The sequence below is a fragment of the Triturus cristatus genome, chromosome 12, assembly GCF_964204655.1.
Source record: "Triturus cristatus chromosome 12, aTriCri1.1, whole genome shotgun sequence".
In the NCBI taxonomy this organism is placed as follows: domain Eukaryota; kingdom Metazoa; phylum Chordata; class Amphibia; order Caudata; family Salamandridae; genus Triturus; species Triturus cristatus.
Window position 1 is genome coordinate 739,742,645 of NC_140595.1, and position 26,504 is coordinate 739,769,148.

Genomic DNA, 26,504 nt, shown 5'->3' on the forward strand with positions numbered 1-26,504 from the left:
CTTTCCCATCTCCATTACTTCACTTGTTCTCCATTCCTTTTTTTCATATGCTGTATTTCTTCTATGGATATATACCTTCCTTTCTTTCCCTGTATCATATTTCTTATTTATAATTAATTCTGTGGCACCTTTAATTTTTTCTAGGATATGTCTGATTGTATTTAATGCTCTGATTCTTTTCAATGTTCATGACAGTATGTTCTTAGAATGCCCGGGGGTTAAATTCCTCTCTCAAATGTCAGCAAGTTTCATTGAATTTGTCATCCCTTAATGCCCACATTGCATTTCTACAAGAAACAAACCTAACAGAACTGTATGACAATGGGCAAGGGCTGAGTGGGGATGTGTTTTTCTCGCCAGGTACTGGTAAAAAAATTGGTGTTCTTATCCTGTGCCATAAATCGCTTAAGGTTCAAATGCTTTCACAAGAGTCAGACTCAGAGGTTAGATGGTTGTTACTTACATTATCTATCAACAAAGTTTCTATTTGTTTAATGTGTATGGCCCTGCTCCTCCTGATTGTCAGTTTTGGTCTACTATTGCTCAGAAACTATTGCAGCATTCAGATGACAATTTAATACTGGCCGGGGGACTGTAATCCTTGTGTAGATCCCTTTGTTGATAGACACTCTTCAGCACACCATATTCCCAATAAATCACAAAAAACACTTGTACATGCAATTCGTCAACGTCACCTGACGGATGTCTGGTGACTATGCATTCCTTCCTTTAGGGAATACACCTATTTTTCTCCAGTTCACCATACCAATCTAGGATAGATCTTATTTTTCTCTCTCATCATCTTACTCAATCTTTGCATAGTGCACAGTTAGGCACCATTCTCATTTCCGACCATGCCCCATTTGTCAGTTCAGCTTGACCTTTTACCTATTTGCAAATTTCCTAAACGGTAGAGATTCAATAACTCTCTACTGCTAGATACTGATTTTACCTACTCCTTCACTTCCTTTTTCGATGAATTTTTTCATTTTGATCTCTCTGATGCTATTTCCTTTTATATCAATTGGGAAGATTTTAAGGCTTCTGCCCCAGATTTTATCATACATTTTATCTCCAAGAAAAGGAAGGCTTCCCAGGCTTGTTCCAAAGTATTACTTCAGAACATCAAAAGTCTTGAACATATTAACTACACTTCTTGTACGCAGCAGTCCTTGCAACACCTTATTGCAGCCTAATGATCTTTTAATAAAGTATCCACTGAGCGTGCCTCATCTTATCTTTTAAAGTCTAGAGCCAAATATTATGGAGGTCAAAATAAATCTGGCAAGGTGCTAGCAGATTATCTTAAACTTTAAACAAAACATGTTATTTATCGAATTCATCACAGATGATTTTGGTCATGTGCACTCCATCGACTCAGATATTTTGGATCATTTTCATTCCTTTTATTCCAATTTATATACACCTGAATATTCGCCTTCAGATCAAGACATTCTGTATTATCTTTCCTCCATTAGAAAAACAGATTTTTCTTGCATACATTTTTCTCCTTTGGAACGGAATTGTCACTTTCAGAATTACATCTTGCTTTGCTTTCCCTTCAAACAGATAAAGCCCCTGGGTCCTATGGTTTTACTGCAGAATGTTACACTCATTATTCTCATATTCTTTTACCCAAATTACTTACTGTACTTCAATCTTTTTCTGAATCTTCCATGTCTTCTGGTTCTTTTCTCTAAGCACTTATTTTCCTTCTCCCAAAAGATGGTAAAGATTTTCGTTATTGTAAAAATTACGGACCCATTTCTTTGGTCAATGTCCATTATAAACTTTTTGCCAAGGCACTGGCAACTAGACTATAACCTCTTCTGCCCAATCTTCTCAGGAAGGAGCAATCAGGGTTTGTCTCAGGTCAGTATCTTTCAGACAACACTTGTCTGTTCTTTGATTTTATATCTTAGTCTGCTGATCTCCCTGAACTCCTGGCGGACATTCATTTGGCTGCGGAAGATGCCTTTGACAGAGGGTTTTGGTCTTTTTTTATTTCATGTTCTTCGTTGGTTTGGTTTTGGATCTAAAATTATGAACTTGGACTCCCTCTTGTACTCATTACCACAAGCTGCCATTTGTCTTACTTCTGCTTTCTTTCCTCTGGGTAGGGAAGTTAGGCAGGGTTTCCCTCTATCTCCATTTCTCTTTATTTGGTGCTTGAACCTTTTTTGTCCAGGATTAGACGAAACCCTCTTATCAATGGGTTTTCCTATAATACTCAGCATATCAAATTAGTGCCATATGCAGATGACATCTTATTATTTATGTCACAACCTCATTCTTCTCTCCTTGCCTTTTCATCAGAAGTTGCATCTTATAATTTGGTTTCTGGCTATATATTAAATGCTGACAAATGTGAAATTTGACCTTTAAATAAAATCACTTTTAACCCCTTCGATGCTGCGCAGATTCCGCCGCTGTGCTGGCGGAATCTTGCGCGGGCGTGGTCATGACGGAATGGTTCCGTCATGAGCACAGCTCAACCGTGGGTCATGACGGAACCATTCCGTCATGAGCACCGAAGGGGTTAAACATGTCTTGTCCTCCTCTGACTTTACATGGAGACCTACACAAATTAAATATCTGGGTCTTCAATTCACTCCCTCTCTCACTACTTCTAATCATTTATATGCATGCATTCACACTATTTCTCCCTTAACTTCTAGATGGCATCCTACACATTTATCTTGGTGGGGCAGGTTGGATACAATTAAAATGATTTTAGTTCCTATCATTGTATTCACTTTTTCTAATATTCCGTTAAATATCCTGCTCAAATCTTACAAAAAACTTTATTCCATTTTATCCTCTTTTCTTTGGAATAACAAAAAATCTAGTAAGTCTGCATCTAAAGTGACGTGTCCTAAAGCAGAGTGGGGTGTACATTTTCCAGGTTTTGCTAATTACCATAAAGCATTTCTTTTAAAGCAATCTGGTAATTAGATTTCTTCTCCTTCTTTATTTAGTCCATTATGGGTAGACTTAGAACAAGAGTTTCTCTCTCCCTTTTCGTTTCTTGAAATCATCAGGTTTGTGCACACGCCTTGTAAGATTTGTACTCCGATTGCTCATCATACAGGTATATTATTGAATTCAGTTATTCCGTGTCATCCTATAGACCTGGGAACTTTTTGGGAATCTCCAATTTGGCATAACAGTTTGATACAACTAAATAATAGACCTATCTATTGGCCTTCGTGGAGAACTAAAGGACTTCTTTGGGTATAAACATTATTATTTTATTTATTTTTCAGAGGCTTCCACGTTGTTTGGTTTATCATCTACTTCTCGTCATAAACTTCTGCTCCTTCAAAATGTCATCTCTCAAATCATACACTTCTTTTCAGTCGGTTGCCCTCACTAACCCACCATCTCCTATTAATTTAACCAACCTTTTGCTTACAAACCCAAAAGCCTCTTCTATTTATTCCTTTCTTCAACATAATATTAGTGATTGTCCTAAATCCCCAATTGAACTTGCTAGAGAAGCTGACCTTCAAGTTAACTTGCCTGTTTCAACATCGACACAGATTTGGATCGAGATTAAGACATTCTCTTGTGCAGCCAATACAACACAAACACATTTTTGTATATATAACAGACTTTTTACAACACCTGTTCTTCTTCATGGGATTCATTCAGATACTCCAGACATATGTTGGATGTGCTCTGCACAACATGCTAACAAACATTTACTCTTTACTTGTCCCTATGTCTCCACTTTCTGGCACCAAGTTTGCAATCAAATAATTCCATATTTTATTTAAATATTCCCTAATTTAAATGTTTTTTAGTAAGCGTATTGACTGTGGGGCTAATGTTTTATTTAATGTGCATATAATAGACCTTTTGTTGGCAGTTGCCTTTCAACAAATTACTAAACATTGGAACTATTCTATGCAGTTGTCGTCAAAAGCATTGTGGTACGCTGTCTGTTACAAACATAGATTAGATACTGAGTTTATGCATCCTATGTCTCTTGTTTTAAAACTGCAATAACTATGGTCACCAATTACTCAGTATATAGATGACTCTGCCAAACAATGTTATATGCTCTGCCCTGCAATTCAAGAAGCACTTAAACCCCCCCGTTTCCCTTTTTCCTTGCAATGGTTTTTCTAGTCTAATTATTGTTGTTTGATGATATATTTAAGGCTTTTTTTAATACTTACAATCAGCAACTTATGCAATGTTGTCTCATTTGTATTTCAGTTCTTCTCTTTTCTTCCTCCAACTTCTTTCAATTTTCATTGATCGTGCTTTCTTTTTCCTTTTCTAATGTAGTATTCATGTGTATTTCAATTAATGTATTCACTTCATGATTTCAATAATTCTCTCTTTAAACTTGGTGCACAATACCGCAGCTGCCCCGTTATCTCCGAAACCCCACTTTCCTGATGCAAGTTATCAGACTACCTGAGATGCTAGGGGGCGGGATGACAAGATGGCCGCACTGTAGTGAGGCTCTGTCAGCCCTGGACCATCTAATCATCATCCATCCTGAATCCGCGTCCTAAACTCGCTTCGCAATGCCGCGGAAGACATTGGGAGGCGGCACAAGTCAGTTGCGGCGAGCAAGGAGCTGAGGCGACCCTGCTGAGTGCCGGCCAACACTGGGGCCTGCGAGGTGTGGTGCTGCCGGCTGGGACGTGGCAGACGGGGGACACGCTGCTATCTGTGGGAGCTGTGAGGCCCCGCCGAGAGTACCAACTGCTGGCAGCCGATACTGCTCCTGCGCCAGTCCACTGATTGCCCACAAGAGCACACAGGGGCACAGGGGAAAAGGCGAAGCTTGCGACAGCATCCGCACTCTAGATCCACACATTGCCCAGGGGCCATCCCGGAGCGGGAGACTGGCACACAGGGCCGAGGATCGGGGCCTACTCCATGTGCACGAGGCCTAGAGGGCAGCCCCACGGCAGACTGACCGCCGCTAGTCGCCACACAGATTAAACCATGTCAGCGATCACCCGGGGACACTATGGACAGGAAGCGAACTGTTGCCGCACCTGACCAACCGCCCACATTCTGCCTAGGGGCTAGCCAAGAGTGGGAGACAGGCATGCGAGGCCGTGGATCGAGGCCTACCCCGCCTCCCCCGTGAGCACCGCTGCCGCGCTGCACCCCGGTTGGATACAGACTCAGACACCATCTCACACAATCAGGTACGGCGCACGGAAGCTACCATCGGAGGGGACTGAGTGAATGTACCTGAGGGAGCCCGACCCCCTGGGCCCTGAGACGATGCTCCCCTTGCGATCCTGCTGCTCTCCGGACAGGGAGACTGGGGCACTGGGCGCCCGCTGCCTGTTCTGGGCTTCAGTATTAGGCGACTACCCTGCCCGCGCATTGCCTGGAGGCCGCCAATGGTCTAGAGTCCACTGCGCGGAGCTGGGGGTTTCGGGCCTCCTCCTCACTGCCTGTTATCACGTGGTGGCTTGGACGGGGGGAAGCCTCCCTTGCTTCCGTACAGAGCCAGACTTGCAATGGCCTCGCCGTAGACCACGGACCTTGGGAAAGAAGGCCAGAGGGGTCTGTTGAGACTTTGCGACCTCCACACTACGCTGCTTCCATGGTCCCCAAAGTGGAAGACGGCGGCCCAAAAGACACTGCACAAGCGACGGCTCTAGCCGCCTACATTGATAACGAGCTTCGCCGCGGGTGGGAGGTAACCCAGACATCACCCACACAACCCTCTACTCCACTGAAAGGCCGCCCTGGCCTGGACATTACGTGCACCTTCCCCCGCTGTCAAGCTCCCTCTACCCAAGATCTTATCACCTCATGTTGAATTGAATCCCCCATCAGGGACACAGACCTACGACCTTCCGCAGGCTGGGCACCACAGGAGCCGCAGAGCTGGCCCCTACACCGCAACACTCAGTCTGGCAGAGACGACGCAAGCGACACCCTAATTCTGAGTATCTCCAGGCACCTAACACACTCTAGGTGCGGCTGGAAGGCCCCTGCTAGAGCAAGCAGTCAGAAGAACAACTACAGATTCGTATGAGCTCCTGCCCTGACGGGCAAGGTAATGGGGAAACCAGATAGCAAACAGCCTAAACTTACTTTTGATACCCGTAGAACGCCCAGAGGACAGTCACCTGACTCGGAGCAAGATGGCACGGGCCAAGCGAGCCGGGGAACGGATGAGGTGGACATGAAGACATTGCTTCACACAATGAAAGCCAGCTTTGCCTCCTTAGAGGGAAAAATAGACTCCATGTGCGCCAGAATGGACCTGATCACCCAGAAGATCGAAATGCAAGACGGTAGAATAAAGGAGGCTGAAACAAGAATGTCAACTCTCGAAGATGATCACGCACAAGCGGCGGGGCAACTCACTGACATTGATAAATTGCTTAAGGTAATTGCAGCAAAAAATTAGGACATTAAAGCCCTCTCGAGGCGGAATAATATCTGCATTACTGGCGTAGCCAAAACACCGAACACTGGAAGACTTAAAGATTGCCTAGAGTGGCTGCTCACTACATGCTTCGGCCAGGAGACCTTCTCCAGAATGCTAATTGTGGAGCGGGCGCATCGCACACTGGCACCAAAACCCCCACAGGGAGCGCCGCCCTGGCCCATAGTGGCGAGACTACTTAACTATCGCAACCGCAACACAGCTTTGTGAAAGGCGAGCGAGCTGAAAGACGTAGTCTTTAAGAAAAATGCCATATCATTATACCCCGATTTCACCTTTGACGTCCAGGAAGCGCGGAAGAAATTCTCTTCCATCAAAAAGAAGCTCCAGCAGGAATGAGTGGAGTATGCTATGCTCTACCCTGCTCAGCTGCGATTCACCTATGACAGCAAGCACCACATATGCAACTCCCAAAACAAGCGGCGGACTTCTTACAAAAAACAGTGCTTGTGGCCAAAAGAGCAGAACGATCCCCTACGTGAGGCAGAGATGGCCCAGCGTGTCACTAAGAGGACTGAGAGTGCCGGCAATGCACTTGCATGTTACTGCCCGCGGGTTGTGGTGTGGGCACTGCCAGCACAGACATTTGCTCCACTAAGCAGGAAACATGAAAGGTTGACAATGTGTTGCCTACCGGCCTTTCACTGGCCTATAAGTGGGCAGTGAGGTCTGCCCAGGATACCGACATTGCATTCCAGGGACCCCTTCTGCACGACATGACGGTGCAGGAGGAGATGCCACGCTCCCTGGGATACACGTCTCACAGGGAGTCCCCTTTTCCCCCATTAATGGGGACTGTATTGTTAGGCTGTTGCCTTTGTTGTTCTGTTGTGGTAACACTGCAGTTATGGGTCACTAATAACCCTGAGACTCGATCTCTATCTGATTTGCATATTATTTGCATCTGTCTGTTCTTGTATACCTGTCTCCTTATGTCACAAACATTTTGGCACCCCATAGCATGGACAGTACAATGTCACCTCAGGGAAATTGTGGCACAAATGTTTCTGATGTTATTCGGTGTATTGAGAGGGGGTCAGGGGGTGGGAACCTATACATGGCAAGTTGGGATCGCCGTTGTGGGGGGAATGTTGGGGTAGAAGGGTAGACATTACTACACTTGCTATAGACACCAGGCAACCCTGGTACAGTGCACACTCAGTCACAGATACAGGACCACAACACCTATATACAAGTGGGAAGCTAGGTAATGGTGGGTGAGGGACAAAAGACCGACACCGCAGCGACTATGGGACTCCTAACATGGAACATCAGGGGGCTGGGCGACCCCCGAAAAAAACGGCACATACTGGCCTACCTGGACAGGCATCAGGTTAGTACAGCTATGCTGCAGGAAACGCACAGCCTCCCCTCACGACAGCCTCAGTTCGCCTCCAGGTGGGACTCACACAGATACTTTTCCTCGTATTCAGCCTTCTCTAGAGGCACGGCAGCAAAAAAAGCGGCGCCTTACATCGAGGAAGGCTCTACACTTGACCCACAGAGCAGATTCTGCATGACATGGAGTAGGCTAGCTTCTGCTTCCATTACGCTGGTGTGTAGTTATGGACCTAACGTGAACGATGAAGACTAATACATCACCTTATGGGCACGCATAGTGAGCATAGGCTCGACTCATCGCATAAGGGGGGAGATTTTAATTTAAAGCTGCAACCCTCACAGGACCGTTTCCACCTGCTACCGCACCACTATTCCAAGGCGCAGCACCAACTCCAGCAAATAATCGCAGACAATATGCTGGTGGACGTCTGGCGCCACCACCACCTGACGCAGCGTGACGGAACATTCAACTCAGCAGTACACAACAACTGGTCCCGGCTTGACATGTGGCTCACATCACAAGACATTGCACTTCACGCCATCTCCTCGCATCACTTAGTGCGCACGTACTTGGATCACTCCCCTGTACTTATGTCACTGAAGCCCCCAGGATTGATGCCTCAGCCCCGGCAGTGGCCCCTGCAACCCACGGCGTTCCTTGATGTGGTGTTTAAGACTGAACTGGGGGAAACACTAGAGGAGTTCCGGAGACTCAATATCGACTAAGTACCCTTCTTAGCTACTTTGTGGGAGGCACTGAAGGTTACCGTTAGGGGCCATTGTATAGCTAATGCGGGGGGGGGGCATCCTCAAAGATATTCGCACTTCTATAGCACGCCTGGAACGCTAGATTAAGCAGCAGGAAACAAACATACAATCGGAATGCGTGGGCCCTACTCTCGCCACGATAGGCAAACTCCTTACAGAGTACCAAGCCGAAGCGCAACAGGAGTGCCTCTTTCACAGCAAATACCACATGGCACATAGGTATGGTGAGGGGGAACGCCCCGGCAAGGTGCTCACCAAACCATTCATCCACCTAGAACGGCGAACCATGTGCTGGTCATCCAAGACGGTGAAAGGGTGACACACCGAGACACATCGGCCATAAGGAGGGTTTTCACTGCGCATTACCGAACACTATACACGACCAGCGTGGCACGTCAGGCTGAGACTCTGCAATACTTGCAGCAGATAGGACTGGCCTGGCTCAGCAATCACCAGCCCGATTCTTAGCAGCCGACTTTGAAGAGGACGAAATACGCACAGCTTTCATGCAAATCGGGAATGGAAGGCGCCCGGACCGGATGGTCTCGGTATCGAATTTTATAAGACCTATATCGATACACTAGCCCCCCTTCCTGAAAGCGGTATATGAAGAAGCGGCTCAGACGGGGACGCTTCTGCCTACCATGCGAGAGGCAATGCTGGTCTCACTACTGAAACCCGGGAAAGCCCCTGAATCCACTGACTCGTATAGACCTTTGTCCCTATTTAATTGGGACGTTAAGATATTAGCCAAAGTTGTGGCCAACAGGCTCATGCTTTTGATGGATAAACTCATCAGGCCTGATAAAGCAGGATTCATACCTGGTAGATCAACCTCACACAATTTGAATACACTCTTCTCCATCCTGCATGGTATTGACCAGGAGGAACAGGCGGTGGCAGTCTTTCTGGATGCCACCAAGGCGTTCGACTCCCTGGAATGGGGCTACCTTTTTTCAGTTTTAACGCACATGGGATTTCCTCTGGGGTTCCTTATGTGGATTAAGATGCTGTATCACCGGCACTGTGCCTCATTTCTCCTGAATGGAGAACGCTCTCCTGCCTTCAGCATCTGCATCAAACGTTACACGCAGGAGCACTTCACACTGTGTCCCGTATATACAAAGCCACCGTAGGGGCAGGGACGTAGAACACTCTGAAAGCAAAACAGGGATGGGAAATGGAATTGGGCCACCCTATTACAGAGGAGGCATGGGCATATAGCTGTCAACAAACTGATTCTGAACCTGCTGTTAGCAGTAATAAGTTCATTCATTTAAATGTTTTTCCACAGAATGTACTATACCCCTGTAAAAATGCACAAACTACAATTACGAGATAGTGACAGATGCGACTACTGCAAGCAGGAGAGAGCGGGGTTCTTACATGTTGCATGGGAATGTAGGTCCATTGCGCAATACTGAGCTGAGGTGGGGAACGCCTCGGGAGCCATGGTAGGAGGGCAGCTTGATCTTACACCAGACATGGGTCTCCTGGGATACCTCCCAGGGTACAAAGGTCACCTTAAGCGATTCCTGGCCTTGGGCCTCCTCGTGGCCAAACGTAAAATTGCTTGCAGATGGGGGAGGGGCAGGGCGCCCAAATTTAAAGACTGGTTAGCAGACCTCACTTATTGTCAAGAGCAAAATAATATATGCGCCGAGTTGCTACCCCTCCGCTCATGACCTTGCGATATTTGGGAGCCCCTTACCAGTTACCTGCTGCAAGAGGCAGCAGGGGAAGCGGAAGACAGTGCTGCACCGTCACAGACTAACTGACAGGCTGAGACCGAGGGGCCACAGGATAGCGGGGTCGACCTTTAGTGCGATTGCTGTGAACTTTGGTATACCTTCGACGCCTAAGCATGAGAACATGTATTGAGTCCTGTATAGCCAGATCCAACTTCTGTATTGTACTGATGTATCCACGCTCTTTCAATGTAATGCCTATCATGTACTGTAATTGTTGTGTTGCTAAACCTAAAATGCTTATAAACACAGTTTAAAAAAAAAAAAAAGATATCAGACTACCCACTTAGGCCCAGCAGAGGCACACTGAAATAAATCCGAATAGCCCATGGGCTACTCATTTTGACAAAGAGAGCAACCTTGCAGCAAACGTGTGCTGCCACCAGCCATGCAAGGAGCAGTAACAAGCATTCAAGGACAGCAGCTGCTATGACAGTACTGAGGACACAGTCTCGGAAGCACATGGGCAGGGAGAGGTAGCACCATAATTCACATCAGTGCGAGTGGTGCAAACGGGAAAACACATTAACTTGTATTAATTTAACGGTAATCTACATTAACCATATTTGTTTTACTAACACTGGCCACAGGAAGTGGCCATCTCTGATGTTGATTTAGTTCTGCATCTTAAAGTTAAGATGAGCTTGCTCTGCTGAAAAGGTTTACACACTTGGCACTATCTTCAAGTCACATGAGCTCTCAATAGCCACCTGCTGGTGTTCATTGTAAGAACTAATCACATTTAGAAACATTTTTATAGTAGGGAATAAATTGGAGTTCTAGACCCAGAGCTTGGTCCTGTAGTGTCCTGCAAGATCTAGGGCCCACCACTTTACAGGTCCATCACATTTACTGGGAAACTGTCTGCCCAATGGACTCTGTGATTCAAAGGCCATTATGTTTTTTTGTTAAAAAATCTGAACCCGGTTCCTCAACAGAGTTAGGGCTTGTGCCCCTACTGGATAGCTTCCACATTGCTTATTCACCCAAATTACCAGCAATATTCCAGAAACAATATAGGAAAAGGAAGAGGATGTATTAGTTGTTTTCTGATACCAGTAACTGATGCTGGGGTGTGTAACAGTTCAAAGAAGATTGTCGACGTAAGCATGTTTTTATTTACAGACTACAGTACTCGCAATAAGTACCAATATTACATTCATTTCGCAGAGGTGACCAGGGCCCATTTTCTTTATATAAGAAAAAACATATACAGCTCATTTAATGATAACAGTTTCAGTTTCTGATCGAATTTTACGGGCATTGTCTCGTGACATATATGATTGACTATAAGGGTGAGTGCGTTATGACTATTTTTGAAGTCTTTGGGGTGTGTATCCGTGTATTGCTGAAAACTGCCCAATCTGTGTTGTAAACAAGCGTAGAGCTCAGCTTACTCCTGCCATTACCTACCAGAGAGGGGATGGGCAGGGTCACTAATTATAGCCATTGATCAGTCAGATGGCATAATATAGCATGCCTTTCATTTAAGTTTTAGTTTCATTAGTGCCTGGTGTTATGAATAGGTTCCAGGCACTTACAAAATAAAAACCCACAATTAGCTTTCTTTTGTCGTAGTTAAGTGTGACCAGGTAGCACTGCTGTGTGTTTGTCAACAGGGCCGCTCATCTCTCTTTATCAACCTCAGAAACTTCAAGTAAGCCCCCCAAGTCTTTGAAAAGTGGGGGTTGATTGGGAAGGCCTGGTACCCAATGGGCATTACGTGCCTGTTGCATGTGCAGTTCTGTGTAAAACAGAAAGGGAGTGAGGTTAGTGATAACAAGGTGCAGAGTTTACCTTGGCATCACAGCCAGCAGTGCCCGGCCGGGGCATTTGCATCTGGGAGCGCCGCCAGCCCTTCTGTAAGGGGTGGGGAAGCAGAAATGCGGGTTTTGAGGTTACATCAGATTCTTGCTTTTGTGTTCGAGCTGCTGCTGGGCACGTACGAATGCCTTGATTTCACAGCCACTGCTTCCTTTAGTGAGAGGTAACGCGAATCTGGAGGCGCGTTATTCCTCTCGCTTATTCTTGTGCTTTCAAGTCTGAAGACGGACGCGTACACTCTCGTCGAACTACTAAACCCAGTTGGAGTTAGTGCTCCACTTCCGTGAACTCTCCGTCGTGGTAATTTTTGGAACTTTAGATTGCGCCCTCGGAGAGGCCATGGGCACCAGAGCCTGCCTGTTACACGCCCTGCGGGCCCTGACGGCCGATGAGCGGCACACCTTCAAGGTGATGCTGAAATCTACGGAGTACCGATTAATGGGCCCCGTGAGCCAGGACGAGCTGGAGAAGGCCACCCAGCCCTGCGACGTGGTGGAGCTGCTGGTCGCTCACTACACGGAGAAGCACGCGCCCTTCCTGGCCCTCAAAGTTCTGCGCTGCATGGGGCTGAAGCAGCTGGAGAAGGAGCTGCGCGAAAAGGGTAAGAAAGCGCACGGGGATGGTGGAGAGGAGGGGGTTCTGGCTCTGTAATGAATGTCTCTGACGGGTGTCGCCTCTGCGTGGATCTTTGTAGCTGGGGTGCTGCAGGACAGGGTTGAGGTGCAGTGATAGAGGTGGGTGGGAGCCTCCAATGAAACAGCACAGAGAGTGTCAGAGCAGGATTGAAGTTAATCAGCAGAGCTCTTTGAGGTCTGATACAGAGACGTATTGCAGCATGGGTAGGGTGACCAGATTTCCAGAATAACAAGCATTGGCATAGCCAATAGGTCTCGCCTTTGGGACCTTATAAGTGTTTAGCCATGCAACACTTGATGTTGTTGCACCAAGGATATTGTACTGGATAACTAAACACTTATAAGGTCCCAAAAGGCGAGACCTATTGGCTATGCCAATGCTTGTTTTTTTTTAAGGACAAGCAGTGCTATCAGGCTCTGGCTGCCACTTAGAGGTGTAGAGAGGTGTAGAGAGAGAGAGGTGTGTAGAGAGAGAGAGGGGTGTGTAGTGAGAGAGAGGTGTGTGTAGAGAGAGAGAGGGGTGTGTAGAGAGAGAGAGGGGTGTGTAGAGAGAGAGAGAGATGTGTATAGAGAGGTGAGTAGAGAGAGGTGAGAAGAGAGAGGTGGTTAGAGAGAGGTGGATAGAGAGAGGTGGGTAGAGAGAGGGGTGTAGAGAGAGGGGTGTAGAGAGAGGTAGGTAGAGAGAGAGAGAGGTAGAGAGAGATAGGTAGAGAGATAGAGAGAGGTATAGAGAGAGGTAGAGTGGTAGAGGGAGGTAGAGAGGTAGAGGTAGAGATGTAGAGAGAGGTAGAGCTAGAGGTAGAGCTAGAGAGAGAGGTAGAGAGAGAGGTAGAGAGGTAGAGGTAGAGAGAGAGGTAGAGAGAGAGGTGTAGAGAGAGGTAGAGAGAGGTAGAGAGGTAGAGAGCTAGAGAGAGGTAGAGAGGTAGAGAGAGGTAGAGAGGCAGAGAGAGGTAGAGAGAGCTAGAAAGGTAGAGAGAGAGCTAGAGAGGTAGAGAGACGTAGAGGTAGAGAGAGGTAGAGGTAGAAAGGTAGAGAGAGCTAGAGAGGTAGAGAGAGCTAGAGAGGTAGAGAGAGGTAGAGAGGTAGAGAGAGGTAGAGAGAGAGAGGTAGAGGGAGAGGGAGAGGGAAAGAGGTAAAGGGAGAGAGGGAGAGAGGTAGAGAGAGAGAGGTAGAGAGAAGTAGAGAGCTAGAGAGAGGTAGAGAGGTGTGTAGAGAGAGGTGGGTAGAGAGAGGTGTAGAGTCCGGTGAGACCCGGCCCACTTGAAGCCCTGTTTGTGACATCGAAAGCTGACTGGGACTGCTTCTGGCTACCTACGTGGAATCGACTTCTGGGACAGGCAACAGAACTAATGGATGCTCCTTCAGACCCTAAGGTCCTTCTGAGATCATCCAATAGCAGTGGGGTGGGTCGTGCCTCCTCTTGAACTAGGTCAGGGGTGAAGGAGGTCGGCCATGACTAGAGCGCTAAATTGCTTGGAGGGTTCTTTTGGGAGCAGAAGCTCACTACGTTAGTCATGTGGCAAGAAAGACTTACGAGGAGGTAATGTAATATAACTCAATCAACTGAGGCCTTTCTGTTTGTAACCTGTAGGTTGCATGAGTCTGTTATGGTTTAGTCTAATCAACTTAAATCTTCTAAAATAAATGCATTTTAAAACATAGGAAACTTTAATCCTCTTCGTGCAGAAGCAAAGTGCGCTTTCTGTAATGTGTGCACAGTTCTAAAGCACCATTTTTCATGTTCTGAATGAATTTAACCGGAGGACAAAAACTGCATAACATCAGACCCATTTTGACACGTTCTGGTTTGCTAAGTAAGAAGAACCCCTGGTAATCTGAGTCGGATGCCACTCGTATATAATGTTTACAGTACTGGGCATTCCTTTCAAGAACTCCAGAATCTGCTCCTCTGGTCCACTGATTTAAGAGAAGCGACCCGCCAAAACTACCACTCACAGAGAGCACTAGTTAGAACCAAAACACAATGTTCAGGTGCCAGGGTGCCAAACAATCAGCAAAGCTGTGGCACACAACGTCGTAACAGGGGAACTGGAGTCCAAGTTGTCAAGGGCTGTAGCTCCTGTGTGAGGACTTACAAGCAGGGGTGCGCGCCAGCAAACACGCAAGTGGGACGGCAAAAGTGAAAGCAGGGGTGTGTGCGCGACGGCGGAAAAAGTGAAAGCTCCAGATCGCACCTCGGGTGCTGAAAGCTGCCAGCTGCGCGCGTGCACGCTCGCGTGAACGCAAGCGCTAGGCCAACCAGCAGCACTTTGAAAACTCACCTACTAAATGTCTCTCCGAGCAGCGCATGCGCGCTGACTCAGCGAGACCTAAAAAAACAGGAGCGGCTCGTAATTTTACCAGGAGCTGAGTATCATTGCATCTCGACTCACAGCACGCCCGTCATCTGCATGAGGGGCTGGAACGTCAAAGGGGACTCGAGGAGGCCTGAGGACAACATTTCTAATCCAAGGCCATCCATCTGGAAATTTCACACCCTCCCTGGTTAATAGATGCCCATTTGAGCTGGATTCATTCTTTTGCTTCCCCCGTGCATCAACCCTCCCGCAATGGTGAAGTCTGGGAACTGTAGTTCAAGACATCAACTACAGAGGGTGTGTGACCATGTGATCGTGGGGGTGAAAGCTTCAACCAATGGGACTCTGTTACAGCACTCAAAGGTGTGGGTGGAGCAGTGCCGGGATTTCAATGGCATCTGAGGAAGGCGTTACACGCCGAAATGCATCATGCCTGTTGTCCTATTAAAGACTTCCAAGACATCCCCCGTTGTGGCCTCAAACTTCTCTACTAACCGGAGGGGTCTGTGTGAGGATATATATATATATATATATTCACTGAAAAAACCATGGGTTTCACACACGTTATAGTTAGGAATTAGCATTTAAAAAACCTTAGAAATTCAATGAAAAAACCAAAGGTTTCACACATGTTATAGTTAGCTGGACATTTCACTCGTAATAAACCAATGAAATTCCCCCGTTATAGTTAGTTCAGCTAACTATAACTCGCGCGCCCGCAATGCACTGCTGATGACGTCACATATTACATCACTCATGACATGGTCAGTGACATCACTCATAACATCACTGATGACATCTCAAATGACATCACTGATGACATCACTGATGTCATCATCCAGTGAATGTGTGTTTTTCTGAAAATTACATATGTTTTATATATGTATATCTCAAGGTCGATGGAAGAATAAATGGGTATATAAGTGTCTAAATGGATGAATTGTTTTTGAAAAATTGATTGTATAACTGACTGATTAAGTGTATCTTAGTGAATACATGGCTTAGTGAGTAATGTTTAAATATGTAAATATCTGTATCAGTCTCTCACTTTGTGTATAAGTGGCTGCATGGGTTGGTGAGTAGCTACATGAGTGTCTATATAGGTTATTAGTTGGTTTTTTGAGTATCAGTGTCTGATGTCTGTATGGTTCGGTGGGGGGTATTACGTAGTGCATAGGTGCATGAATGAATGACTCACTCTTTGTATGTGTTGAAGACAGCATGTGTGCAGGACTCTATGGGTGCATGAGTGTGTGCATGGGTGTGTTAGTGAGTGAATGACTGTCTCAATAGTGTCTCTATGAGTAACTACATATGTTTTAAACTAGTATATGTGACTATTGGTGTATATAAGCGAGTATATGTGAGAGTGAGAGATTGAAAGAGTTCCTGAATGAATAAGTATGTGTTTCTATAAGTGATTGTTTAAAAGACTAAGTATGTGTAAGTTTCCGTAGAAGTAAGTGTGGCGGTGTGTGTATAACTGTATATGCAAGTAAATGTATGTTTGATTCTTTATTAGCATGAGTGACTATGTGTGTGAGTACCTCTATGGATGAGTGGCATTGTGTAACAGGATGTATACGTGTATGAGTACATATGATGAGTGAGTACATGTATGAGTGACTGTATAGGACTGTTGGTGAATGAGTGGATGTGTATTTGGATCTTAGAATTACTGTATAGGTTGTTGTAACTGGTATTGGTATGTCCATTGTTTTTAAAATTTTAATTTCTATTTTTGAATGTGTGTATCAAAGGTTATATTAGGGGAAGAGGAGGTCTGCCACTCTATCACAAGGATGATGTCATCAGTGATGTCATCAGTGATGTCATTTGAGATGTCATCAGTGATGTCATGAGTGATGTCACTGACCATGTCATGAGTGATGTAATATGTGACGTCATCAGCAGTGCATTGCGGGCGCGCGAGTTATAGTTAGCTGAACTAACTATAACGGGGGAATTTCATTGGTTTTTTACGAGTGAAATGTCCAGCTAACTATAACATGTGTGAAACCTTTGGTTTTTTCATTGAATTTCTAAGGTTTTTTAAATGCTAATTCCTAACTATAACGTGTGTGAAACCCATGGTTTTTTCAGTGAATTTGCAAGGTTTTTTAAATGCTAATTCCTAACTATAACGTGTGTGAAACCCATGGTTTTTTCAGTGAATTTGCAAGGTTTTTTAAATGCTAATTTTTTTTTTTTCTTCTATTTTTTTAAACATATTTTTATTTTAATTTTCTATCCTTTTATAAAGACTATGGTTACATTTTTAAAATTCTATAATATGTTTTTTTTAATATATTTTATAAAATAAACATGTAAAATTTATTTGCAGTACATTTTTTCCTTTTTTTTTTTTTTTTTTTTAGTACGCGTACCGTAAGCTTACGGTAAGCGTACGGTTTACGCAACGCCCGTAATTTATCTACGCTGTTTGCGTATATTTACGCAATTTGCGTAGCCGCGCGTACTCTGCGTGGGACGTGTACGCGTGTACGCTACACGCGCACGTTACGCGGAAGTGTCGGGGAGTGACTGTTAAGCGCATGCGCGCAAGCGCGTGTCTTTTTTACGCGCATGCGTACTTTTTCCGTAAGCGTACCGTAAGCGTACCGTAAGCGTACGGTAGGTCATGTGATCATGAAACACAACTTTTGATTGGTTGAAACTACTTTCAGTTCTAGAACTCTCCTACACCACACCCATTCCCCTCATTTCTGCTTGTGATCCCTTAGGAGAAGGAGCTGGGTTGTCTTTGTGATACGATGGCAGAACAGCAGAGCCCTTCTGAGAGTGAGGCTAGCACTAGCAGCACTACCTTGAGGCAGAGAGCGAGGAAACAAAAGACCTCTTATGTATGGGATTATTTTACTTTTCCTGAAGGCCAGCAAAAGGTAAATGCACCCTTAGTAACTTGTAAGCTGTGTAAGCGTGTACTTTCAAGAGGTAATCCTGACAGGAAGTATTCCTTTGGGAATCATACCATGATGAGACACCTCAAGGATGTACACAAAAGGACACATGCTCGACTTACTGGAGGTAACCCTTCAGTAAGTCAACCAAGCACATCCACAGCAGCTCAGCCTGGACCATCATCTGCAGGGCTGAGTCCTTCTTCTGCAGGTCAGGTGAGCCCTTCATCTGTGGGGGGAGCATCTCCTTTTGCTGGCCCTCTGGAAGTTAACCCTCGATTTCTGAGGGTTGATATTCGATGCGCCTCTTGTCATGATCTAATTTGTCATAGGGAGACCAGTGTTTCCCTAGTGAACAACAAAATAGATCAGCACACTTGTCGCAGAGACTAATTTTCCCAATCTTTCTTTCCTCTGTCCCTGCATGAACACAACGGCTCTTTTAAGAGCCAACCTTATCTTTCATCTTTTCTTTATATATGTTTTTAAAAACTTTATTTATTTATTTTTTTACCGTACGCGTACGGTGCGCGTCATTTTTTTTTTTTTTTTAAAACACTAAAAATCAATTATCACATTACAAGGTCCTTGAGAGACTACAATTAAAAACTGAAAATGTGATTGTAGAGAATTAGAAAAAAAGGAACCATGATAGTATTGACTTACCTTACCCGCTCAAAAAAATATTTATTCATTTGTTTTTTTTAAAAATTGCTTTAAAAATGGTTCTAGGTTTTGAAAATGTTCTTTATCAATCTGAAAAAAAGAAAAAAGTATTAATATTTTTTAAAACATTTTATAATACAGTACACATATTTACATATTTATCAAAAAATAATTTTTGCCTTATTTTTGCTGTTTTCAGAATATATTGCATTTCACTATAAATTGTGAAAGCAATTGCATTCATCATTTAACAGCGGGCAAAAAAAAAATAACAATCTCAAAGATTGTATTAAAAAAGCCCAGATTCTCTTTTTACTTAAACTTAACAATATAGAAATGCATAATATTCTAAAAAATATCATCTAATATCAATACTTATTTCTTTAAAATACCGTCTTATATTTTTGTTTCAGAAGTATAATCACAATAATATATCTCAAATAACTCCACAATACATCTGGTTCCATTTTCTTTAGGCCAAATAGTAATTTTAAAATTCTTTTTTGATTAAATTTCCAATGGTAATCCAATAAAATTCTAAAGTTTTATTTGTACAGATCTCACCGATTCTCTGTAACATATTGGTTCCCGAAAGATTTATTAATAATTTATTAAATCCACAATAGAATTGGTTACCTTTCCGCATGGCCAAATAGTAATTTAAAAAATCTTTTTTGAAAAAATTTCCAATGACACTCCAATAACATTCCAAAATTTAAATTGTGCAGATGTTACCGATTTTCTCTAAATTTTTGGTTTTCAAAAGTTTCATTAAAAATTAAAAAAGTCCACATTACAATTGGTTATCTTTCCATTAGGCCAAATGATAATTTAAAAAATCTTTATTTTTGAAAATTCCAATGGTAATCCAATAAAATGGTAAAATTGTTTTGTCCAGATCTTGCCAAGTCTCTCTAAAATTTAGGTTTCAGGAAGATTAGATAGGAATTTGCTAAATCAAAAGGCAAACATTGCTTAAAAACCAATTGGGAATCATTACACAGTGTCCAGCCTTTTTCACATTTAAGATAAACTGTGTAATGTCCAGAAGTAACAGTAGGTCCTTCATGGAAAATTATTGCAACAGTTACAAAAGTTTTTCCTGAAATTGATAATTGCTGTCCTGTAAACTTCTTTATTAAAGTATCCAATTTTGAACCATCAGCTCTACATCGTTGCATCATTAAAATTACATACTGTCCGTATTCCTTTAAAATTAATGTTGAAAACATGTCAGATTGACACTCACCGCATTGCATGCTATGATTAGCATCTTTAACTAATTTAGCAAAAGTGACTGTTTTACTCTCTGGCAATGTCAAAAAAATAAACCTTTCATTATCAACATTAGAGCCACATATATTATAACAGTTTTCACAACTATGTTCCCATTTATAAGAGAGACCAAATAAATTATCAATTGCAACTTCTTCTTCTTCCAGTACCTGAAGAAAAAACATCAAAAATTCGTGTGCATCTTGCTGTTCATTTTGAGAAAACTGTGTTCGTCCTGAACATACATCTAAAAGTTTTCTAATTTCAGTAGCACTTTCTATTTGAGTTTTATCATTACTCAGCTTTTGAAAAAGGAGACTCAGCTCAGAACAGAATCTTTTTCCCTGATTTACTATTATCTGCTCTTGTAAACTTTCCAGATAAAATGCATCATTCAGCACTACATTAGCGTAGCAGTTGACACCAGAGCTATTTTCAAAATGACATCCTACAACCTGTTCTTCTTTTTCCTTACTCTTTTTGCTTGCAATTACATCAGTCCTCTTTTTTTTCCTCCTCTCTACATCTTCATTACAGATATTCTCATTTCTCCTTTTACGAGAAACTACACGTTTCTCCAACACAGGATACTGACCTAAATGAGGAGCATAGCTTCTTCTTAATCTATTATACTCCTTTACACAATTTGTATCAGCACTAACTTTTGAGTCATCAAAGTCTATCATGAATAAACCTGATAATGTTTTCACTCGTGACAAAGCAACATATGCCATACCTTCTTTGAACACAGTTGAACCAATGTTCACAAATGCACAATCTACAGTCAATCCTTGAGACTTGTGAATAGTTACAGCATATGCTAGCGAAAACGGAAACTGCTTCCTACGTACATATAAGTCTTTCACAAGCATGAAACGAACTGTACAACGACAAATGTCTTTAACTTCTTCTATCTGATCAAATTTTATTTTTAAACATTCAATTCCATCTTTTTTCTGATAATTAATAAAACCCACAACTCTTCCCATAGCTCCATTAACTAAACCTTTTTCAACATCCAAATTTCTCCTTAAAAATACTCTACAGTTCATGCAAACATATAGATTTTTTTCTAATCCAGCTGTTTTGGAAATGTTCTTCTCTAGTGAATCCAATTTATTTTTCAGTGCGCCTGTTACTGTGACAGTAATTCTTCCATCCTCAATTTTGTCCACTGCTTCCAATTTCCTGATCTCTTCCTTTTCAAATTTCAAAAGCTCCTCATTGAATATTGAGCATTCACGTAGAGTTGGCATTAAGCAGATGACACTTTTGTTTTCTGCAATGTTCTTGCATATCTTCTCTGCAACTATTTCTTCCTTTGGAAATAAATTATGTAGCAGCCGACTCTGTAATGCTTTTTTGCCAACTTCTGTGAGTAGTCCAATTCTGATATCTTTCAGAATACTTCCATATTCTTCATCGCTTGCTTGCCTCATATTAGTAGTAAGTTCCTTGTACTCAAAGAAGGACCAAATATTTGTATTTCCGATGCTTCCCAATGACTTCTTCGTGTCTTCATGTGTGACAGTATTAAACACTGGTTGTCCTTTAACTGGAGTAAGTTGTAAAAGATCTCCAAAAACTATGACGTGTTTTCCACCAAATAACATGTCATAGTCTGTCTTCAAAATTTGCTGCATTCTTAAATGCACAAAGGCAAGCATTAAGTTTGAAACCATGCTCACCTCATCAATAATGAGAACTTGCATCTTCTTCAATACTCTTGAAACTTCCAAGGATGCTTCTCCAGTTAGCTTGTTGTATTGTATTTTGTTCTCATGCTCCACTGGTAACATTAGCAAACGATGTAAAGTGATTCCTTTTATGTTATATGCTGCTAACCCAGTTGGAGCAGTAACCACACAAGACAAAGTAGAATCCGTTTTTTGCTGTAGGTAGCTTCTGATGGCTTTAATTAGGAAACTTTTTCCAGTTCCAGCTTGTCCGCTTACATACATCCTGATTGGATAAAATGATGTGCATGAGCACTCTTTTTTTTCATGTAGAAATCCGTGATCAATTTTTTTTCTGATCTCTTCATAAATTTGTTGCTGCTCTTCATTCAGTTGTCTTTCCAAATTTTGTAAGTCTATAAATTCTTCTTGAGCTTGATTCATAGCCGTTTCCACTTCATTCATGGCTATTGATGCTTCAATTTCAACGATTGGTTGTCCTAGGGGATCTTGACTGAGTGTTTCTGAACTTTGGCTGTCCTGAGAACTGTCTCTAGCTATTTCTGCTGCAATTGTAGTTTCCTGTTCAATTTCTTCATTTAACATTTGCAGATAACTTGAGAATGTACTGCATTGTATGCTGTCTTTGCAAGCATTAAAAGAATCTTCATAGCTTTGAAATTCTCCCAGTAGTTCATCCTCTGTACGCCATGGTTTAAACAACTGTAAAAGAGCCAAGTAGTAAAATTCCTTCTTGTCAGTAGTGTCGCAACTCAGCTTCCTGTGATTTATCAAACTTCCTTTTGTTTGCTTCACCAAACATCCTTCCTCACCAATGACTTTATATTTTCCATTGTTGATGTCTTCTGCGGCTTTCTGTGAATAAATGTAGTTCTGCAGCACTTCATAGAGACACATGTTCTCCAGATGTTGACTTCTCTTGGGATAATATGTGTCCAACATGTTTGATTTCAAAATATCTGTACTTTCTGGGTCATTCTCGGCCAAATATTCAATTTCTCCAACAGATTTCTGTACCCGATATCTCATTGCTGCAAGGCCTAAACTTGCCCAAATTATTCTTCTTGATTTCGAGTAGAGACTTGCAGAAGATAACCTATCTGAACATTCGTAGGATCCAATTTCTCGATGCGATAACATCTTCAAACTGAAACTGTACAGCTTCTTACTGACAGTCTTCTCGTGAGAAATCTCTTCCCACATTTCCTTCAATTCTGTTTTTTCTGATTTCGTAATGTAAAACGTTACATATCGAGCAAAAGCAATGGAATTGTCAGCTACATACTGTATATCCATGTTAGCGTTCCACATGGATAAAATGACTGGGTTGTAGTCATTTATATTTTTTGATTCTTCTTTTCTTTTTAGGTTGTAGGTATTCTTAGGTGATTTTCTTGTGATAGTATGTCTCACAGCTGACATAAAACTGTTTACTCTTCCATTTGAAAGAACAGGTCTAGGAAATCCAAATCGACATTTAGTGTAGTATTTATCTTTGCTCTTGTATTTCCGTCGACAGTATTTTCCACACCGATGACTTTGGAAACGTAAAACTTGCTCCTTTAACTTTTTCTCTTCTGTGCTTTTTGGTATAGCACATGTTGCATATTCTTCAATGTAAGATAACACTGCTTCATCAGTATCTGTTCCAAACTTTGGGGCATCCTTGATCCACAACAGCATATGAATATGAGGAGCACCTCTTGCCTGGTACTCTTTTCTCCAAAAGAAATCTACTACTTCTCCAAGAGGTGGATTTTTTTTATTGCAGATGAAGGACATCATAGCCTCAAATCTATGATTGAAATATCTGCAAACATTAACCGGATCCAATGAGCACAGTTCTCCTGCTGTCTTGTATTCGATGTTTTTAATGTTTGAATTTGCCTCTCGTAGAAAATCCAGTAAATCATCCCAAGCGTACTCAGCACAGCTTAGGGTAACGAACCATGTTGGTGTTCCTAAATTCCGTAACATGCATTTTAGTTCACCATGGCGTCGGTACCAATATTCATTTGTCCCACGCTGACAAGCCATCAGATTGATCAGTTGTGTTTCCAAATGATCATCTCGGTGCTGCACTTTCTCCATAAAATCCTTAGCAGACACATTTTGTAAATGTACTCCACTTTTTAAAATGTGATTTACTGCATAAGACAGTGCAGACAAATCGCTTTCAAATAAAAGATGGAACAAATAAGGAATACTTTGTCGAAATCTGGGATCTTCAGCATATAGTCTTGTAGTCCGATACTCAGAAGCTGGAATCTGTTCCGGACGTTCATCGTATCGTCCTCCTTTTCCTTTAGGAAACAGCTGGGGAAAACATCAAGCTTCCAAGCTCTCCTCCCATACACTCACGGGAGTTCCTTTTGCTTTCTTCATCTGAAAGAGATCAATATTGTCTCCCATAACTTCTTTTGAATGAAGAGGATGTATGCTAAAATGTTCATAAATTTCTTCTTCCTTTGACTTGTCCACTTTTTCAATTTGTCCAGTTGGTGTTTCTGTGTCTTCTTGTAAATCTTCTTCTTCTTCTTCTTCTATATAAATTGATTCATACCATTTGTTATTCCTTTTCAAATACAAATTTGCTCTTTGTACTTTCCGCACATCTACCAGCTCCTGCCAAATCTTCTTATTCTTTGTAGGTACACCATTAACCAGAATAATTAATGGTTCAGTTTCCAAAGTATCCGCATCAATAGTTTCCATATTTTTTTTCAAATCCAAGGACAAATACACCACTCTACCTTTTAAACCTCTCAGTAAATCTGAAGGAGGTAATTTACCAGTTTTGGGCTCCATACGTACTATGGTCTGGAACGGATGAACACATTGAATGAGTATAGACTCATATGTATTTAATTCAGAAAGTTCAGCAGGAATAGCATCCAATTCTAAATTATTATGTACAGCTCTGGTCGGCATTCTATTTTCCTCTAACTTGTTGTAACAGTATTTACAAATACGCTGATCTTCACCCAAATCAAAACAATTTTCAAGAAATATATATGTGGCAAAATCCTTCCACTTATAATTATCTTCATTTTCACTCTTTCTGTAGAGATCAACATTCCTAGTTTGTTTTCTATAATGAGTTCTGCGGCAACAAATACAAGTAAAATTTGGTCTTTCATTAGAGATTATTGCAAATTTTGTTATGTGATCATTAAATGTGTTACTTACAGAGGGTTCTACATTCTCTTCCACTTCTTCCTCATTTACTGTGTCCTTCTCTGCACTGTTTTGTTCAGGACCAAAGTAACAAAACTGAATTTCATCAACAATCTTCTCTACATCTGATACCGTTCCTCGGAACAGAGCCCTATTCAATTCATTTAACTTTATTGCTGGACTTTTGGCAAAATACAACCGTCTCACAAACTTTCTCATTTCAGTTTGATGAACAGCCAGCATCCTAAAATGATGGAAAACACTATTACACACTTTTCTAGATAGACAAGCCAGAGAATGACCCTGCAAACCAGTATTCTCTCTCACTCTGCATGGATCCAGACTTTGAAGCACCTTAATCTTCTGTTTTATACTTTTTTTTACTATATTCTCTTAGAAACTCACGAAATTTGTCAATAGATTCCTGACGCACAGTGCAAATACTACTACAATTCCAAGTGTACACTGGGGCTTTAGGACGTCTCCCCATAGCCTCATCCGCCATCACTTGTACCTCATCTCTTGGAACCATTATCTCCTTCTCCATTATGCAACCATTTTTCACTTCGTAAGCACGACCTCTGGTGTCAACTGCATGCAGCAAACTATTACTTTGAAAATAGCTCTCTTCATTAAAAAAAGGTTCACTACTTGAACTATGCATCCACTTTCCTAAAAACACTTTACAAAAGTTTGTTCTGTTCACTACTCTTTTCCTTTTGCTATGTGATTTCAGTACATTAACCATTTTGTCTAATGTACGCATCCTATTCAAAATTAAAATGAATAGTTTCCTTTTTAATTCTAATGCCTTTGCTGCAATGGCTTCAATTTCTTTTTTTCTTTTATAAAACTTAGTCTTTTGCTTATATTTCTTCACATCCTTTATCAAATTGGACATAACTCTTCTCTGAAACATTTTTCTACGTATCTCTTTAAACGCTGTTTTTCTATTTATGTAAATCTTTTCTGTTGCAGAAGGTATATTTGCATTAACTAAATTCTCAATTTTTTCCTGTCCTTTTCTTTTCAAAACATTCTTTCCAGTACAGACATTTTGTACATTTTTCCTTCTTTTGAATATATTTTTTAGAAATTGTTTTTTCTGCTTACCAGAAGATTTTTTCTTTTTCCCAACATGAGCATCTTCTACTAACTTTGGTCCTCCAGTTGTCTTCAAATATAGGTTTTTTTTGTGGGTTTTTTTAACTCTGGATTTTGTAGGCATCTTAAATTTTGTTCACTGCTCTTCAGCAATACCTGAAAAAAACTAAAAAAAAAATCCTTTATTTTATTTAAATATATTACTACATTTCTTTTCACAATAGTCACAAAACGTAATTTCTTTGCCAATTTGAAAACACACTTATTACTCTTTTTTTTGGCAAGTGATAATCACTTTTACAGACTGACACATTATAAATCCACTTTTCAGATTTTTTTAAAAGCACATGTCCAAACTGCTTTTTCAGACCACCACCATGTGTATCCTGGGTGACTGCCTACACTCCAGCAAGGGCAACCAGCCTTAGTGATGCTGAATGTATTTGCATTACAGACTGAAACCTCAAACCCCACTCGCTTGTAAATACTGTGCATGATTCTACATGGAAAGCAGCTGGGTGTGTGCTAAGAGTCTGCTTCTGCACCAAAAAATCGCTCCCCCTTTTTCCTACTAATGCAACTGTGAAATCA

General features: G+C 42.1%; 1 protein-coding gene across 7 annotated transcripts in view; it reads left to right on the top strand.

Annotated features, from left to right (window-relative positions):
* Positions 1-12,270: 12,270 nt before the first annotated feature.
* Positions 12,271-26,504, top strand: part of LOC146782640 (uncharacterized) — a 292,768-nt gene continuing 278,534 nt past the window's right edge. For 6 of the 7 annotated variants that reach the window (XM_085638084.1, XM_085638083.1, XM_085638085.1 and 3 more), the window contains exon 1: positions 12,294-12,721. In XM_085638084.1, the coding sequence (XP_085494210.1) occupies positions 12,460-12,721 (262 nt within the window). In that variant the 5' untranslated portion in view covers positions 12,294-12,459. Of the gene's footprint in view, positions 12,722-26,504 lie in introns of all 7 variants that reach the window. The other variant, XM_085638080.1, reaches the window with a different exon arrangement.